This window comes from Temnothorax nylanderi, unplaced genomic scaffold, assembly GCF_030848795.1.
Source record: "Temnothorax nylanderi isolate EJ_2023f unplaced genomic scaffold, tnyl_v1.0 TNYL_tig0144_pilon, whole genome shotgun sequence".
Lineage (NCBI taxonomy): Eukaryota > Metazoa > Arthropoda > Insecta > Hymenoptera > Formicidae > Temnothorax > Temnothorax nylanderi.
The window spans coordinates 260,092-276,809 of record NW_027249206.1 but is presented as its reverse complement, the minus strand read 5'-3'; the positions used below and the strand labels follow the sequence as shown (position 1 = coordinate 276,809).

Below are 16,718 nucleotides of genomic sequence, written 5' to 3'. Positions count from 1 at the left end.
TATTAAAAAGTTGTTTACAAAAAAAATTTGAAAATTATAGCAGTTATTTTGAGTATTGAAAGGCATAAACGACTAATATGTATGTGGAAATATAGTACATGTATAAACGAAGGAAAGTCATTTAAAGCAGTGAATCGTTAATATATTGAACAGTCTTTTTGAAAAGTCATTTAAAGCAGAGAATAGTTGGCATAGAAAAGTACATATATACAATTTTATATGTTAGAAAGCATGATTACAAAGTATTTTCTGCTTTAACTATAATTGTATGATTATAATAGTAAAAATTATTTATTGAATGCATATGCGGAGGGGCTTCACTCCTCCTCCGCAGACAGATGTAAGTGGGGGTGGACATTGGTTCGCGTGGAAAGTTGAAAACCCGAACTGTACAATGATAGACCTTGTTTCGCTTTATAAACAAGGGTGTTACAAGGTGAGGTGGATCTCGCTTTGCATGAAAAATACAATGCTGTCCAGAGAACCATCTACGCGAAGCGAGGCCCTGGTAAAAATTACCGTTAGAAACGGATAGAACGTGCATTCTATCCGTTTCTGACTGTTTTACTATGCGTTTCTTTCCCTGCAATTACGGATAGAAGCAGATGAAAAGTGTTGCAGATTCTATAAGACTGTGTACGCAAATACGGTGAGGAAGGCTAACTGCATCTAACTGATTCCTAACGGAACGGAACTTCTATCTGAACCTATGCGCAGACGAATTATGAATCCTATCCGTTTTTATACGTAGCCAATTTTGAATGTCTATCCGCATCTGATTGCAAAACCAGGCAGGATATCTATCTGCATTTGCATGCAATTATGATTTGCCCGCTCTATCCGTTTCTAACTGCAAATGCATTTTATTTATTTCTTATTACTGCAAATACATGTACATTGTGGGAGGTTTGTAGTTATCAGGTAGATTCTACCTTTAAACGCCAGGAGAAGGGATTCCTTTAGTTACGACACTGTAATTTTTCTGGTTGTCGCCTGACAGAACGCCTGCTTATATATTATGGCTGGTTGTATTTTAAATGTGAGAAACGCTTTCCATCATGCGCCGCCTAGCGGCGTCGTCGCGAAGATGCAGATGGATGCGGTATCCGCAATTACGGATAGATACCGTCAGCATTTGATGCGTACAGAATGCGGACAGAAACATACAGGATTCGTATCTGTAGTTGCAGACAAATTCCTATAGGTCGGCATTGCGTACAGATGCAGATGAATGCGGTATCCGCAATTACGGATAGATACCGTCAGCATCTGATGCGTACAGACTGCGGATAGAAACATACAGGATTCGTATCCGTAGTTGCAGACAAATTCCTATAGGTCGACATTGCGTATAGATGCAGATGGATGCGGTATCCGCAATCACGGATAGATACCGTCAGCATCTGATGCGTACAGAATGCGGACAGAAACATACAGGATTCGTATCCGTAGTTGCAGACAAATTCCTGTAGGTCGACATTGCGTACAGATGCAGATGGATGCGGTATCCGCAATTACGGATAGATACCGTCAGCATCTGATGCGTACAGAATGCGGACAGAAACAGACAGGATTCGTATTCGTAGCTGCAGACAAATTCTTGTAGGTCGACATTGCGTACAGATGCAGATGGATGCGGTATCCGCAATTACGGATAGATACCGTCAGCATCTGATGCGTACAGAATGCGGACAGAAACAGACAAGTTTTTCTATTGCAAAAGCTTATAGATGCTGTATGCCGATAGATTTCCATTAGATACAGTTATACGTCGTTACATTTTCTGTCTGTATTTGCAGATACAATAGTGCTGCTTACAGAAACGGATAGAGCTAGACAAGCTTGCAGTTACAGCGGATAGGATTCCGTTACATACCATCAGAAATTCTATCTGTTTCTAACTGTTTCTAACGGTAATTTTTACCAGGGGGTCCACCTTACCCCACCCCATCCCTGCTTACAGAGCGAAAGGTCTATCATTGTACGGTTCGGATTCTCAACTTTTCACGCGAACCAAGGCTCACCCCTGCCTCAGGGGGAGGGGCTACCACCCCTCCCTCGCCTACATGTGTACTGTTTATACATACATATCAGCAAATTACTTCTCTTAGCACTGACACAAACTGTTATATTTCTTAAACTTTTTTGTTAATAACTTTTTAATAAGCAACGAGCGATGCTTGAAACCTTTTGATAGTTACTCAGGACCATGTTCTTGACAATATATGTCAAGGTCAAGATCTTGGGACCGTTAATGTGTATTTTTACAATATTTCAATAATTTTATAGAAAATCAAAAGTGAGGCGTGGCGTCGGTTTAGGTTTGTTTCAACGGCTTTTTGGAGCAGACTGCGATTTTCTCAAGTAAGAATAAATAAATAATCATTCAATTTCATCGCTATAATATAATAATATATTCAAGTCATAATAAGGAAATATTTAATATAAAATAAATACACGACTTTCTTGACATTACCACCGCACTGTGTTAGCGTAAGAGCCTCCGCACAAGACTTTTGTATGGTAACGTAACGTAACGTAACGTAGATCAACGTACAAGAAACGTATAACGCCATAACCGATACATTTTTTGTGCGTTGACTCACATTACGTTACGCTACGTTACCATACCATAAACTGAATTGGCAACGTCCTTACTCCGCTACTCCGAACGCACTATAGTTGCGATCTGGGAGAATTTGTAGTAGGAGGGCGCATAAGTTTTTTTAGTCCTAACCCGCTTAGTCCCAACCCCCTCACTCTTCGCTGTTCAGAACAGCTGTAACCCAGTGCGGTGTTCGAGGGTTAATATAGTTTACTATAAATATATATTATTATAAACTATTGGTTTATTATATTTACTAAATATCATGCATCTTTATCTCCCAAAACAATGAAACTTTTGCTTCAGTAATTTTTTTTACAAAAATTTTGGTGTTAACCGTTAAAAAAACACCATAGAAAAACCCTTAAAGTTGGGTGTGATTTCGGACCGTCAATTGAAGGTTAACCATTATTTGAAGGTTAATCTTCAATTGGCGGTCCAAAATCACACCCAACTTTAAGAGTTTTTCTTTGGATGATGGTAAACCTTCAAGTGATAGTTAACCTTCAATTAATGGTTAATCCTTAAAAATGACGGTATAAACGCTAAAAATATAAACCCTTAAATGAAAGTAACAAATATGGCGTCCCAATGAGAATCTCTTAAGGGTATCCTATAGTGGAGGCCGAACTTCCTCGACGTGGTAATGTCAACATTTCTAATCCTGTTTTCTATGTTATATATCTATATCTGTCCTTGTCTAACAAGAGGCATCTGTCTTTGTTCGATTGCTGCGCCATCTCTCGCTACACGCAATACTGCTTATCCTATCAACCTGAAATGTGCTTTTGCTTAATAAACCTTCATTTTAGAAAATCTTTTTTTCTAGACGTTGAATCTTAGTTTTATTTACACAATATTCCCAGTAAGCAAGGAACATTAAATTAACGTTTAGAAATATTGACTTTATGTGTATTTTTTAAACGTTTTTTAATAATATTATACACATATTTGAAAAATATTATTTTGTAATATGATTTTTCTGAATGTTGTTAAAATATTTTAAAAACGTTACAGAAAATATTTTTCAAATGTTACTCTGACATTTATTTGAGATCAATGCAACAGTTCAAAATTCCTTGTAATTTGGACTTAGAAATTAACATTGGTAGTACATTAATTTTCTGTTGTTATAATGTTATTGTTTTATATTGTACGCAACGCTCATCGCGACAGCCATGATGTACATGATTATCCTACATACGATGCGTGAGTGCGTATACACGTGTGTCGATCGAGCAGTGCGGAGTGCTCTTTATTTACAGCATATTTATATTCAAGTAAGTAACTATTATATTCTAAAAGTTGTATATTAATGATAAGATTTCAATTAACCATACGTGCTATGAATAGTAGCTGGTGATGCAGGATTTATTTTCCGATTTACAAGAGAGATTTACAAAAGAGAGGAAATATCAATTAATTTATTTACGTTCTATAATAGACTTGTCCTTGGACATCAAAAATATCATCAAGGTTCGTTAATGCTATTATTTCGATGGTACCAAACAGTGTAACTTCCTATAAAATAATCTCAAAATTTGGCGAAATATGTAAATGATAACGTATAAAGCTGATACAATATGCATAAAGACGATTTGTTGAAGAAGTATTGTACGGCTTTAATACATCATCGTTTGCATGTATCACTGAAAGAGTAATTTAGTATAAAATTAGTATAAAGTTGATAGATGTAACAAACGATCAGTACAAAGAAGACCAAAACTGACTTTTTATTTATTTCTATATTTTTTTTCACATATATGTGCTATCACACTCTAAAGTATATAAATATATTATTGTAAGCATATTTTATATGTACAGGGCAATGAATATGTCTTAACATATGGGATCAATTGTTGTATCAAATTCAAAAAACCACCATTTGAAAAATTTGACCCTGGCTAAGATAAACATCAGTGAACAATATATCATAAGGAAAACTCTGTACAAGATACTAAGATTGGAGAATATCTTCTCTTAACTTCTATTAACAGTTTTCTTACTTTTGAGGAAATGCTAAAAGATGACCAAGAAGCTTTTACACAAGTCGTAAGTAAAGCTGCTTATTATAATTAAATTATGTATATATTAAATTACAACCTTTCTCTTATCTAAACTATATTGAATTCTTCTTGTTTTAGAGGCTATTAGACAACAATCCCTTGTAATACAGAGAAAGACTTGGAACACTCTATAATGGAATGGCTTAGATTTGCAAACACCCGTAAACAAAGAAAAAATCTTAAAAGGTAAAAAAGTAACATAATGTATTTATGTCTGTTAAGTTAGCACCCTCCCCCCATAAAAAACCGGAATAACACATATGCAGAACTTAAGTGCTCTTTATGCGCTAATTATGTGCTCTATTCACGATTTTTGTGCTCGAGCGGTTTCGTTGGAAATCGCAATTGAAAGTGGGGGTGCTGGCTTAACGTAAGCTAGCACCCCCACTCATTAAAATTACATATAAAATAAAAAACTCAATATGCTAGAATTATGTGCTTTTTATGTGCTTTCAAATGCCTCAAACAAAATTAGTCTAGCTGTAATAGTTTAAAAGATATACGCAAAAAAAGATTTATACTACTGATATAAGAGTAAAGTATCAGTTAAAATACAGAAAGCAAAATAATTCTTGTCTTAAAATGTTTCTCGATTAATGTGTTCTCGAAATATGCACAATGAAATTTTCGTGCTTATCCCCTTCGACCGAACCGAACGTGAGCACCCCATACGTACAAGAGTAAAGTACTAGTTAAAATACAGATAGCGAATTGGTTTTAGTCTTAAAATGTTCCTCAATTTATGTGCTCCCGAAATATGCACAATGATTTTAAAAGCATAAAAATTACATTAATTTTTTTCGTCAATGTAATTTTTTGATACAAATTTTTTTAATAAACATAATTATATGTGTAATATCTAAATATTCTATTACCATATTCTTTTATACATCATAAAACAAATATATCCTTCAAGTATTAGTCGCGCAATTGTAGCGTGAACTACTATCATTCATGTAATATTGTCACGAAAAACAATACACAAGAGATTCTATATAAATACAAATTAAAGTTTACTAAAGAGTAACTAATTTTGAAAATTACATTTTGTTTCTATTATTAGAAAGAGAATGTTAAAAATTAGTTAAACATATGTTTACTTATATGTATTTATATATTGTTCAGAATCTCAGTGAAAAATTATCCATAATATTTAGCAACTTTGCAATACTTACTCATAACTCATATTAAATAACTTTAAAAATGTATACAAACACATATATTTAATTTTATAAATATTAATATAATTATATTACTTATATACAAAATTATATTTTACTTGTATATCTCAATTCTTCCTATTTATTCCTGCATGTACTTCTTCCATCTACTCCCTATCAAATATTTGATAGGGGAGAGTAGAGTCCTATATAAGAGAGAAGCGACATCGAACCCCCACTACCGACTTCGCATCCCCACCATCACCTCCAGCACCGCCATATTGAGACCGCTCCATGTCACCAAACATCAAACTCCATTTAACATACTCCGTCAGCGTGAGGTTAAAATTCGATACACATGTTTAATACATGTTGCAGTTTTATTCTCTTCATGTTTTTTATTGAATAAATGTGGTGATTGAGTGATAATTGATGGTGAAAATGGAAAATGTCATGCAAGGAGGTAAATGACGTATTGTATATATACAATCGATTCTAATTTTATTGAATGCATTATTCCAATAAGATTATAATGTATTTTAACATTATTATTTTTCTATTTTGTTAGGAAGTGAGCGCTTCCCAAATATACAATAATGACGAATGGAAGCATTACATTGAACAGGTTAGTTTAGTTGTTCTTTTAACCCTCTGCAGACTAACCTGCGGAGAATTAGTCGTATTGACTAAGTAGTGAAAAATAGGTTAGTCTACAGAGGATTAATTATGGGTTTGTTCGCGTCACATGCCCCACCATGCTCCTACTCACTCCAACGCACTCCAAAAACTCATTTGCTCCAATCGCCACCTTTTATCCGTGATCCTAGTGCTCCTGGTGTATATTGGAGTATGCGACGCAAACAAACCTTATTTTATATTTCATTTGTGTACGTTTATGTGTATTGAATAGTGCCTTTTACTGCATGGTTTTTTAAATATAGCAATTTTTTCTTACAGTGCACAATTGATGAGACTTCAGAAATTTCTATAAATCAATCTAATTCCGAAACTCCTTGTGATACTGCAAGTAATAAATTGCTCATCGATCAACTAAAAGCTCAAAATGATGAAGCCTCACAAAAAATCATCCATCTGGAACGTGAGCATGATGCAAACCTAAATAAACTAATAATGATGCTTTCTGCTATTGAACAAATGGAGAGTAAGATGTTGTGTATGAAGCGACTATTTATGAAAGATACAAGTTCAAGCGGACGACGATGGAAAAAGTATTATGCCAGAGTACAAAAGAAGAAAAATTTGTGATTTTAAATGAAAATCGAGATTTTTATTGATAATATTGCATCATATACAAGAAGTTTTATATAGTATTTTTAACACTCTTTAGTTAAATCAAGTAGAATCACAATTGAGGATCACAATTATAAATTTGTAAAAAATATATATATGTTGCGTACGCGATATTTATCGCGATATCTATCAATATCTTTTAATCGCGTACATTTTTATTTTATACCTCTTTCTTAAATACTCCTTGCAAAAAATAAAAACTTTAATTTTCATAACTGCAGAAATTCCTCGATTATTATAACTAAGAATAAAATAAAAATACATATTGACAATAAAATACATATTAAGAATACAATTAAAATACATATTGACCATGTTGCAGTTGACCATAGCCATATCTGATTTTACATGTAGATCGTATGTTGATTCTCAATAAATCTAATAAGATATACAATAAAAATATTTTTTTTATGAAAAGGTCTTTATATATAATATAACTAATTAAGCAATTTAATTAAACAATAATCTAATTAAGTAATTGAGATTGGCTATGTCTAATTGCAACGTAGTCAAACGGGACGATAATATATACTATATGTAAGATAAAGATATCAGATAAACAAAACATTTTTAACATTTTTAGTTTCATAATATCACAATATGTAGAATCACAATTAAGAGTTAAAATTTGTACTTTTGAAATTGTACTTTATAAATCTACATATCTACTTTTTACATGAATTAAGGCACATTAAGAAGAAATGACTTTACCTTTTAAAGACGGTCAACAATCATATGCATATCTATTGTTTTACTACTATGTGTGCGGCTTTTATTTTCCTTCTCTAAATATTCTTTACGTTGAATATTAAACATTCTAAATCGCATACGGAAAAACCTGGTCAAAATCTTTGCTGTAATATTGTGGCATTGTGGAATATTGGTACCTTCCCAAACATATAACAGCTTCTCAACAATAAAATCAATAATCTTAATATTTTCTACCTTTTCAAACGCGTCTCTCAGTTCCTGAAATGTAATTTCAGCTTTCATAATGGCTTTAAAACAGGAATCTGATACCCTGCACAAGCTGCTGTCTCCATAGCTTCGAAAATCCACAACAATTGAAAATGGATGAGAACCTGTATCCTGCCACAGAACGGATTTGTAACATGTGTCACATACTTTCATTGTTTTTTTGACAGACATTACAACTGCTCCAGCGATGTCGTATATAATAGGCCATTCCCAAATATCAATAAGATTCATGCAATTATCTTGTAATTCTGGAACATAAATGGCAGCACTTTCCATAAAAGTATCCACTTCTCCTGCTTTTTCTCTAGCTGCTGCTATTTCCTTTGATGATTTTAAAAAATCCAACTTGACTTGCTCAAAATTATCTTCTTTTACATCATTATTATAACTTGTAATTTTCGAGTATGAGCAAACTTGAGTAATTGTAATAACTTTCAAGTTTTGTTTAACATGAAGAGGATTTGGAATAGGTTGCTTAAATCGTATGAGAGAAAATAAATTTTCGAGGCAATCTTGTGTGTGAATCGACCTGTTAGTAAAAATTTGAATCCCTTTTCATTTAAAAAATATTCTTGCAACTCAAGAATGCTTTCTGTTGCCATTATTACTCCAGATTGTACTGGCTTCCAGTGTCCCTTTTTTTCTATTAACATGGAACGAAACACTTGCAGAGTCTTCTTTAGATGAGCAATGGCTTTATTATATGCCTCAATATTACATTTACTAAGAGCCATGATACGAGATCTATTTGTCATTATGTTAAACCAACGATCCACAAGATTGATAAAAAAAGCTGTAGTTTTAAATGAATTATCATTTGTATAATCAGCATAAACTTTCAATGCTGTTTCTGTTCTTCTATTTAAAACTGAACTAGCGGTAGACACTTTCATTTTGTTATATTGATTTTTGCAGTGTAAATTAGTATCTTTAAGTCTGTAAGCTATTTTCATTTTATACTTGCTCTCATGATGAAATAATATTTCAATATGTTGAATATCTACTAAAGAATTAGATAAATTTTCAGTGGCACAGATATCTGCAGATAAACGAATAGTTTTATTACTTTCTAACATATTTTTAATATTCTTAAACAGATGTACTGGATCGGGAATGAAATGTAATTTGTTCGTTGGTCTAACAGGATGCATAATGTTTGTTTTTACATTTTCTCTGGTACATCCAACTCCGAATGCATTCCACATGGCTTTGTTGTCACTGCCCATATCGCTGATTACTGCGTTGACACGCAGACCAATATTTTCTGTTTTTTCAATTAAATTGAGGATGATTTTCTTCAGTGCATTTCCTGTAGCATTTACGTCTTGTGCTTTGCATTCGGAATCTGTCGAACCGGTAAAATAATAAGCAACAGTGACCTTCCATCGACGAGTAATTCCTGCCAGTAAAATGACTAAAACTTTTGTTGCAATTCCTGAGTGTGTAGGAAAAGTGCAGAATCCAATCATTCTTTGTATTGATGGATCAAATACTTCACCAGGTTTTATTGCCATTTCATCAAGAACCATCACACATTCTCTTTCTTCTGTGACCATGCCAGGTACTTCAGATTTTAGCATGTCGAACACTTCAAGTAGAATACCACTGTTAAATTTTAAATGATATAACTGTCTCTGCAGTGTTCGAACGCTAGGATAAATAGGAAGGTGCTTAACAAAATCAGTATAACCCTGTGTTCCTCATTTCATTTTAAAGACAAGAGCATCTTTCATAGTAACTGAGCTCCACTTCAATCCATTATTTGATTTTCTTCTTAAAGCTTCTATTTGATCTGGATACAGCTTCTTGCGAAGAATAGTATAAATCTTGTTTTTATTTTCTGTCAATCGTTTTACTTGTTTGTAATGAGCTGCATACTTGCGTTTAGTGTCAAAATACATTTTATAAACTTTCTCGGTACTTTTTTTGATAATATCAAGCTGCTTTTCAAAGGTTTCAATTCTCTTATTTTTCTCAACTATCTCTTTTTTTAATGCTTCAATGATTGTTACAGAATTATCAGTAGAAACAGAAACATTATCACATTGAAATGTATTTGTTTGAGTGCTGACATTATCACATTCAAATATATTTGTTTGAGTACTGACATTTTCTGTTGGGCTAGACTGTATTATACTTTTGTCATTTTCTACAGAAGAATTGTTAATTGGACAGGATGAAAGCGACTGTGTAATTTCTATTGGCATAGATTCATTTAAAAAAGAATTAGAATTACTTGAAGAAATATTATTAATTGATTCAAACTGTGAGCACAAATGTGCAAACCACATAAGTGAATTTTCAGTATTTTCAGTTTCCGTATTTTCAGTATTTTCTTCTGCTATAGAGTCTGTGATAAAAGACACTTGAGATGGCAATATCTCTGATGAAGCAGATGTTGAACAATTTGATTTCTTCGCTTCTAAAAAGTTAGTTATATCTGATAAACCAACTCTAGTTTTCGAAGTTTCAAATGTTTCCGGTAGTGACTTTAAATGCTCTGCAATGTTTTCAATGTTTTCTAATGACTCTTTTTGCAAACTGGGTATGGCTGTATTTTTCAGTATTTTCTTCCCATCCTGTCGCTTTTCGTAACAAGTTGGAGCAAAGTGCAACTGAAAATAAATATACAAAATAATAGAAATGTTACATTATTTAAAACGTAAAATCAAATCACAGTAGAATGTCATATGGTGACATAAAGATAATTAGGTAATTACCTCACATATGCAGCTATTCGTTTTAGGGCTCCATCCAGGTCGGTTGACCTTCACCCAAGATTGCCAAAGTAAACGTCGCTTTTCACATTTCGGAAAATAAAACAATCGTAACCCTTTACCTTGTCTAACAGGGCAGCCAGAAACTTCGCACCTTCTTACCATATTTATTTATCATTGATTAATATTTAAAACTGTAAGAAAGATGAGAACCGATATAAATCAAATGGGTTATGGGTTATATATGACCGTCTATTTACAACAATAATTATTTTAACATTATAATCTAACCAGTCTTTTCTATTATAAATAAATATTTTACTATACAACTGTAAAAACTTATAAAACTACTCAATAGTACTATGCTTTAAGTTTATTTACTCATTAAAATATGGATCCTCCAGTAGCTCTGCCGCGGTTGCTCTTATATCAGAATTTAGCTCAAAACAACGCAATATAAAACTTTTTGCTCTCTCAGATAACTCTGACGGTATCTTAGGATGTATTTTGTAATATCCCATATATACCCCCTAAAAAAGCATATATACATCAGATAAGTTTAGCAATTCAATGTTTTTAAATTAAAATGTTATGTATTTAATATTTTAGATTTACTTTGAAAACAGCTGCTTGTGAAGAACCTAGTTCAATGAAGGAGGCTTTCCAGTGGCCATCTCAACTATCGTGCAACCTAAAGACCAAATATCCGCCTAAAGAAAAATTTGAATAATTGTCATTGCGATGATACAAGAAAATATGTCTTTATCCTATAAATCTCAAAACAAAACATTTAAACTCACAGGCGCACCATAACCATGTTGACCTTTATCAATAACTTCAGGTGCCATGTATTGTAATGTTCCAGTAAATGTTTCTGTACTCGGACATAAGCCAGCCAAACGTTTGGACATACCGAAGTCAGATATCTTTACAACTCCACTGTATGTATTTACCAATACGTTGTCACCTATAATAATGGAAGTAAGGATATTATTTGCTTTAACAAATAAACGTGAAATTCACGCATCTTACAAATTATGTACCTTTTATATCTCTATGAATTATTTTTTGATCATGGAGATATTTAAGACCTTTCAACATCTGTTTAGTATAATATGAGATGGTCGATTCGTTCTCTTTTAAAGGACCCCTTTCGATCTTAGCAAGTCTGATAAACTCCCTGAAATTATGAGAAACTACGAATATTTATAAATGTCTTTATTATTATTATTATTATTATTATTTCTTTCCTACCTCCAGGAACTTGCTCCATAAAGATTTTGAAATATCCATCCTCGCTTACTGAGCCCAAATATTGAACGATATTCCTGTGCCGCAATTGACTATGTAATTTGATCTCTTCGTGAAGAGGCTGTACATCGCCCAAGTTTCGTTCACGAATTTCTTTCACCGCAATCCTGACTTGCGTAACAATAATTATTTTAACATTATAATGGGTGCTTTCCATTTAGATAGATAGATAGCTTTCCATTTACTGACACAAGTCGACACAAATGTCGTTCTATCTTTTTTTACTCACTGAATGCAAAGAAAGATAGAATGACGTTTGTGTCGACTTGTGTCAGTAAATGGAAAGCATCCAATCTAACCAGTCCTTTTTCTCTTTCGGCCTCTTGAATTTTATCTAACCTAACTATAAGTGTCAGCTGTACGTAACATCGTGGTCAGCTGCGGTCTCAATATGGCTGCTAATTTAGGAGGGGATATCCAATCAGAATACGAATCAGATTACCAATCAGAAGTTCGGACATGAATGTCGCTTCTCTCTTATATAGAACTCTAGGGGAGAGTTGGCAATTACCGAGCCCCTAAGAACCGAAGCGTATATCTAAGCTCAGAAATGCTTCAAAAAAACAAACTGTGCAGTTTTAGATAGGTCATTTATTTGGCTATCCATATATCATAGCAATAATCTTGAAAGTTAAACACAAACTGAAATATTAATAATTTTCCAAAAAATGAGAAAACGCGGTATTATCAAACTGGTCTGATAATATCGTGACCAGGTCTGATAAAATCGTGCCCAGTTTAATAAAGCCGTACCTATAAAAATTACTCTGGCTTCAGCCAGTGACATGAAGTAGAACACAATAACAAAATGTTTTTTTTATATTTATGCATTAATATCGTCTAGTAGGTACCTACATATAAAAATAAGTGAATGCGTTAACAAATAACGATTATTATAAATTCAAATCAAAACTTAAGCAACGATCTTTTCTGTAAGCACCTTACATTGTAATCTAAACAGTCTTGGTAACTCTTAACACACAATTATCGTTATACCTATGAGTATTATACCTTGGGCGCGAAATTATCAAACTCAATCATTTCACTTTACAACCTTAAAATATATAGGAAAGAAACGCGTGTTTCTAAAATCACTTTGCAACCTAATTTTATAGTGTTTTAGCCTATCAAATCCGTCAAATTTATTTCTCTAATGTAAATATTATATTACTCACCTCTTATCGAAACTACCAGCAAAATTGCAACGAGCAAGCAGAGAAGCTTCCAGAGCGCACTGTGTTTACATGGACGGCCGGAACGCATTGACGGCGCATGCGGGTGGAGTATTTCGTGTTACTCTATAATATTAACATCATTGTAGGCGCGTAATACAAATAGTTATTGAGATAAACAATGACGCGGAATTGTCAACCGCGCGGTAATTGCCAACTCTCCCCTACTGATAACTATCCTACGTTTTGCTAACAATTTTACATATACCAATATTTATGCAAAAAATACTAATTTTAAAAAACTTTCTGAAGTCTTATTAAACAATTTAATTAATACATTAACCAAAACAATTTCAAGTAATTTAATTTTGTAAACTATTGTTTTTGTCTTTATAGCAAAATCAACATCAAATTAGCATTAATCTTACATATATTGTATGTATAGGAATAACCAGATTAGAAAAAATTATAAAATAAAAATTACAAAATAAAATTATAAAATAATAATGTTTTAACATTTTCGTAAAAAAATTAATGTTATTTAGGTTTTTTCATAATTTTTTTCATAAAAAAAGAGTCAGCAGTAAAATTTTATTGTACATATTCCACAAGCTCATAAAACATTTTCAGCTTATAATCAATATGCTGGAAACAAATCATTATATTAGTAAGAACTTTACTCTTGTAAGTATAGTGGTGCTCACTTTCAGAAAGGTTTGTCAGCTGAAGGGGATGAGCACAAAAATCTTATTCCATTTAAATGATGGTTAACGTTCTATTGGCGGTCCGAAATCACACCCAACTTTAAGGGTTTTTCTATGGGTTGAGTGTATTTTTCTATAAGGGATTGCCTGAAATGAAAACAAAATATCAATAATAACTTTAAATAAATGTTAGAATTAATATTACGGTAATCTTAATATAATATTGTAATAAAGTTGATAGTACGTTTAAATTTTTATATCAAAAACATTACAGGAATGATAGAAAAACCTTAGCGCAATGTTATTTGCAACGTTATGGCACTCCCATTTCAACATTACTGAAATTTCGGAATCGTGGTCAAAGTATATTCATAATGATGTTCTATACAACATTAAGAACTACATATTTAACAACATTACAAGTTCAAGAATATCGTTGCAATAACATTGTAATAATGATTTTTTGCTTACTGGGTTGTTCCTACATGTTGTCCCTACGTCGCCTGGGTGTCATTACCCACTCGGCATGTTATGTTGCTGAAATATTGAAATATTCGGAAATGGTGCAGAAATATTTCGTTAACATTTCATTTGTAACTATGCATCGGAAATATTTCAGAAATGTACCTGCATCATGTTTTTTATAATATTGCATTAACAATATTTCTGAAATCTTTCAGAAAGTTGTTTACAATATTTGTAAGTTTCTGTAATATTGCAAAAAAATGTAGCAAATGCAATATTTCAGAAATATTTCTGAAACATTATAAAAGTAATATTACGTTTGCATTGCACGAATAATATTTCTATAACATATCAAACGCAACATTGCATTTAAAATATTTCTGAAAAATTTCTGAAAGATTGCGTAGGTAATGAAAAATTGAATTGCAGGCAGTGAATTTCTACAATATTGCAGAAGAAATATTGCAGATGTAATGGTTTAGAAACATTTCTGATACATGATAAAATTATTATTTACATTTACATTGCACGTGTTATATTTTTGAATGTTTCACATACAACATTGCAACTGTAATATTTCCGAAAAGTTGCTGACAGACTTTAGAACTTATATAAAATTAAATTTATTATTATATAATTATTGCATTTTATTGCATTTTTTCTCTTTTATTAAGAATTTTCTGATATTCCAAATTTTGTCATATGGCATTTTTAATATAAAATATTTAATAATATTTAATATAAAATAATATTCGACGTTGACTGGCAAAAAAGATTTATTCGTATATCTGTATTGTTAATATTGTTATGCGATAGTTTTATGCTCATCAAAATAAGCAAGTATAAGAAAGAAAGAAGCGTCAGAATCAAAGGATCACCACTACCCTGTTCAATCATCGATGTCAAGCAACAAGGTGCCGGTATACTACTTGGATGGGTGACCGGCTGAGAGACCGGACTTCGGACAAACGCGCGGCGGCTATACGCACATGGCTTAATATATTTTTTTTGTTCCGGTAACAAAATATTTCATTTTTCACATATCAACAAATAGTTTTTGCGTCAGTAACAAAATTTTGTTTGCTAATACAAAACATTTTTCTCAGTGTAAAATGTATTTGAAATATTTCTGAAGTGTTTCTGCAATATTTCGTAGATATATTTCAGAAATATTTCAATAATATTACCGAAATATTGCCGAAATCTTTCAGCAAAGTTGCATTTGAAATAATTGTGCCGATTGAAACATTGCAGAAATGTTGCAGAAACGGTCGTGAAATATTTCTAAAATATTGATAAAAGGTGTAATATTTCAAATGGAATTTTGCAGAAATGTTTCTGAAATATTACATGCCGATTGGGTATATATATATAAACTGCAGTAATTTTGTTATTGTCGTCAGATGGCAGCTGTATGTGCCCAAATTAGTAAAATTTTTAATTTTTTTTCGTTCCCGATATGAAATCGTGTGTCACGATGTAGATTTTTGTGCGTACTTTAATTCTAGACCAAAAACTTGCAATTCTGTAAAGCCAATTCAAAGATTTCTTAAAATGAAAAAATGTCGGTAACTACTGCCACTATAGGATGCCCTTAAGATCTCCGCTCGCTGAATCGGACTCCTCGCCTCGATCCTCCCTCTCGGACGCTAGCTGCCGCAGCTCTCCCTTTCCTGGCGGTGAGCTCTCCCTGGTAATCCGACTCTCGCTCGGTTGGTCTCCAGAACACGCGCCGCAACGATCAATCCGTCAAGAAAGAGGTAACGGACTTGACACGTTCGAAGAAACGCAAGCAAGTGCGGCCATGACACCTAACGAGGCTCTTTGAGAGTAGCGATGTAGGAATTTGGTATCGCGGGAGGATTATGATACCTCCGCGTATCGGCCTACTACCGATGTAATGACGAGAGGAATCGAGGAATGATTACACACTCTAATTATTGAAGATAGAATAATACTTTATTGCGAGCCACGCAATAGCCACGAGTCTCGATACAAATCTAACGGTCTTCGTAACTCAGTTCTGCCAACCTCGTAACTCTCGACCCCTCTTGCTAGCGCCGGAGAGGGGGCTGACCAATCGGAAGGGAGGCAGATATGCTGCTCCCTACACACTCCCCCCCGAGTGTTAACGAAATAAATAATAAGTAATATTGCACTAAGCAGCTTATGCGTTTGGCCAGGTGCTATTGTACGAGGTTAACAATACCTTAACTTAAAATATATTAT

The 16,718-nt window shown here is 33.0% G+C and overlaps 2 protein-coding genes across 13 annotated transcripts in view; one reads left to right on the top strand and one right to left on the bottom strand.

Annotated features, from left to right (window-relative positions):
- The window catches only part of LOC139777305 (galectin-7), a 275,279-nt gene that overhangs the window by 8,886 nt on the left and 249,675 nt on the right, over positions 1 to 16,718 (top strand). For 2 of the 11 annotated variants that reach the window (XR_011719313.1, XR_011719314.1), the window contains exons 3-6: positions 3,782 to 3,885; positions 3,959 to 4,081; positions 4,430 to 4,657; positions 4,750 to 4,857. The exons of 6 other annotated variants lie outside the window; for them this stretch is intronic. Coding sequence is in view for 2 of the 5 variants with exons in the window: in XM_071714643.1 (XP_071570744.1) it covers positions 6,400 to 6,456; positions 6,789 to 6,930; positions 11,447 to 11,457 (210 nt within the window). In the remaining 3 variants the exon portion in view is untranslated. Of the gene's footprint in view, positions 1 to 2,289; positions 2,365 to 3,781; positions 3,886 to 3,958; positions 4,082 to 4,429; positions 4,658 to 4,749; positions 4,858 to 6,399; positions 6,457 to 6,788; positions 6,931 to 11,446; positions 12,065 to 16,718 lie in introns of those variants that run through there. 3 more of the 11 variants (XM_071714643.1, XR_011719320.1, XM_071714639.1) reach the window with 3 other exon arrangements.
- LOC139777304 (mitogen-activated protein kinase kinase kinase 5-like) lies at positions 8,796 to 16,241 on the bottom strand. 2 transcript variants are annotated; one of them, XM_071714638.1, is made up of 9 exons: positions 16,066 to 16,241; positions 14,496 to 14,561; positions 14,025 to 14,171; positions 13,324 to 13,446; positions 12,092 to 12,259; positions 11,881 to 12,033; positions 11,638 to 11,804; positions 11,453 to 11,547; positions 11,099 to 11,367 (listed from the first exon to the last, which is right to left on the bottom strand). In XM_071714638.1, the coding sequence occupies exons 4-8, from the start codon at positions 13,409 to 13,411 to the stop codon at positions 11,479 to 11,481; spliced, it is 645 nt and encodes a 214-aa protein (XP_071570739.1). In that variant the 5' UTR covers positions 13,412 to 13,446; positions 14,025 to 14,171; positions 14,496 to 14,561; positions 16,066 to 16,241; the 3' UTR covers positions 11,099 to 11,367; positions 11,453 to 11,478. The 2 variants fall into 2 exon arrangements, with proteins under 2 accessions (XP_071570738.1, XP_071570739.1); XM_071714637.1 differs by lacking the exons at positions 11,881 to 12,033; positions 12,092 to 12,259; positions 13,324 to 13,446; ... (1 more) ...; positions 14,496 to 14,561; positions 16,066 to 16,241 and adding exons at positions 8,796 to 10,735; positions 10,841 to 11,031 and having other exon boundaries at positions 11,219 to 11,367; positions 11,638 to 11,684.

Coding starts and splice junctions, on each gene's coding strand:
- LOC139777304 (XM_071714637.1), bottom strand. CDS start 11,002: ATGGTAAGAAGGTGCGAAGTTTCTGGCTGCCCTGTTAGACAAGGTAAA. Junction 10,736..10,840: donor CGAATAGCTGCATATGTGAG/GTAATTACCTAA, acceptor ATTTATTTTCAG/TTGCACTTTGCTCCAACTTG.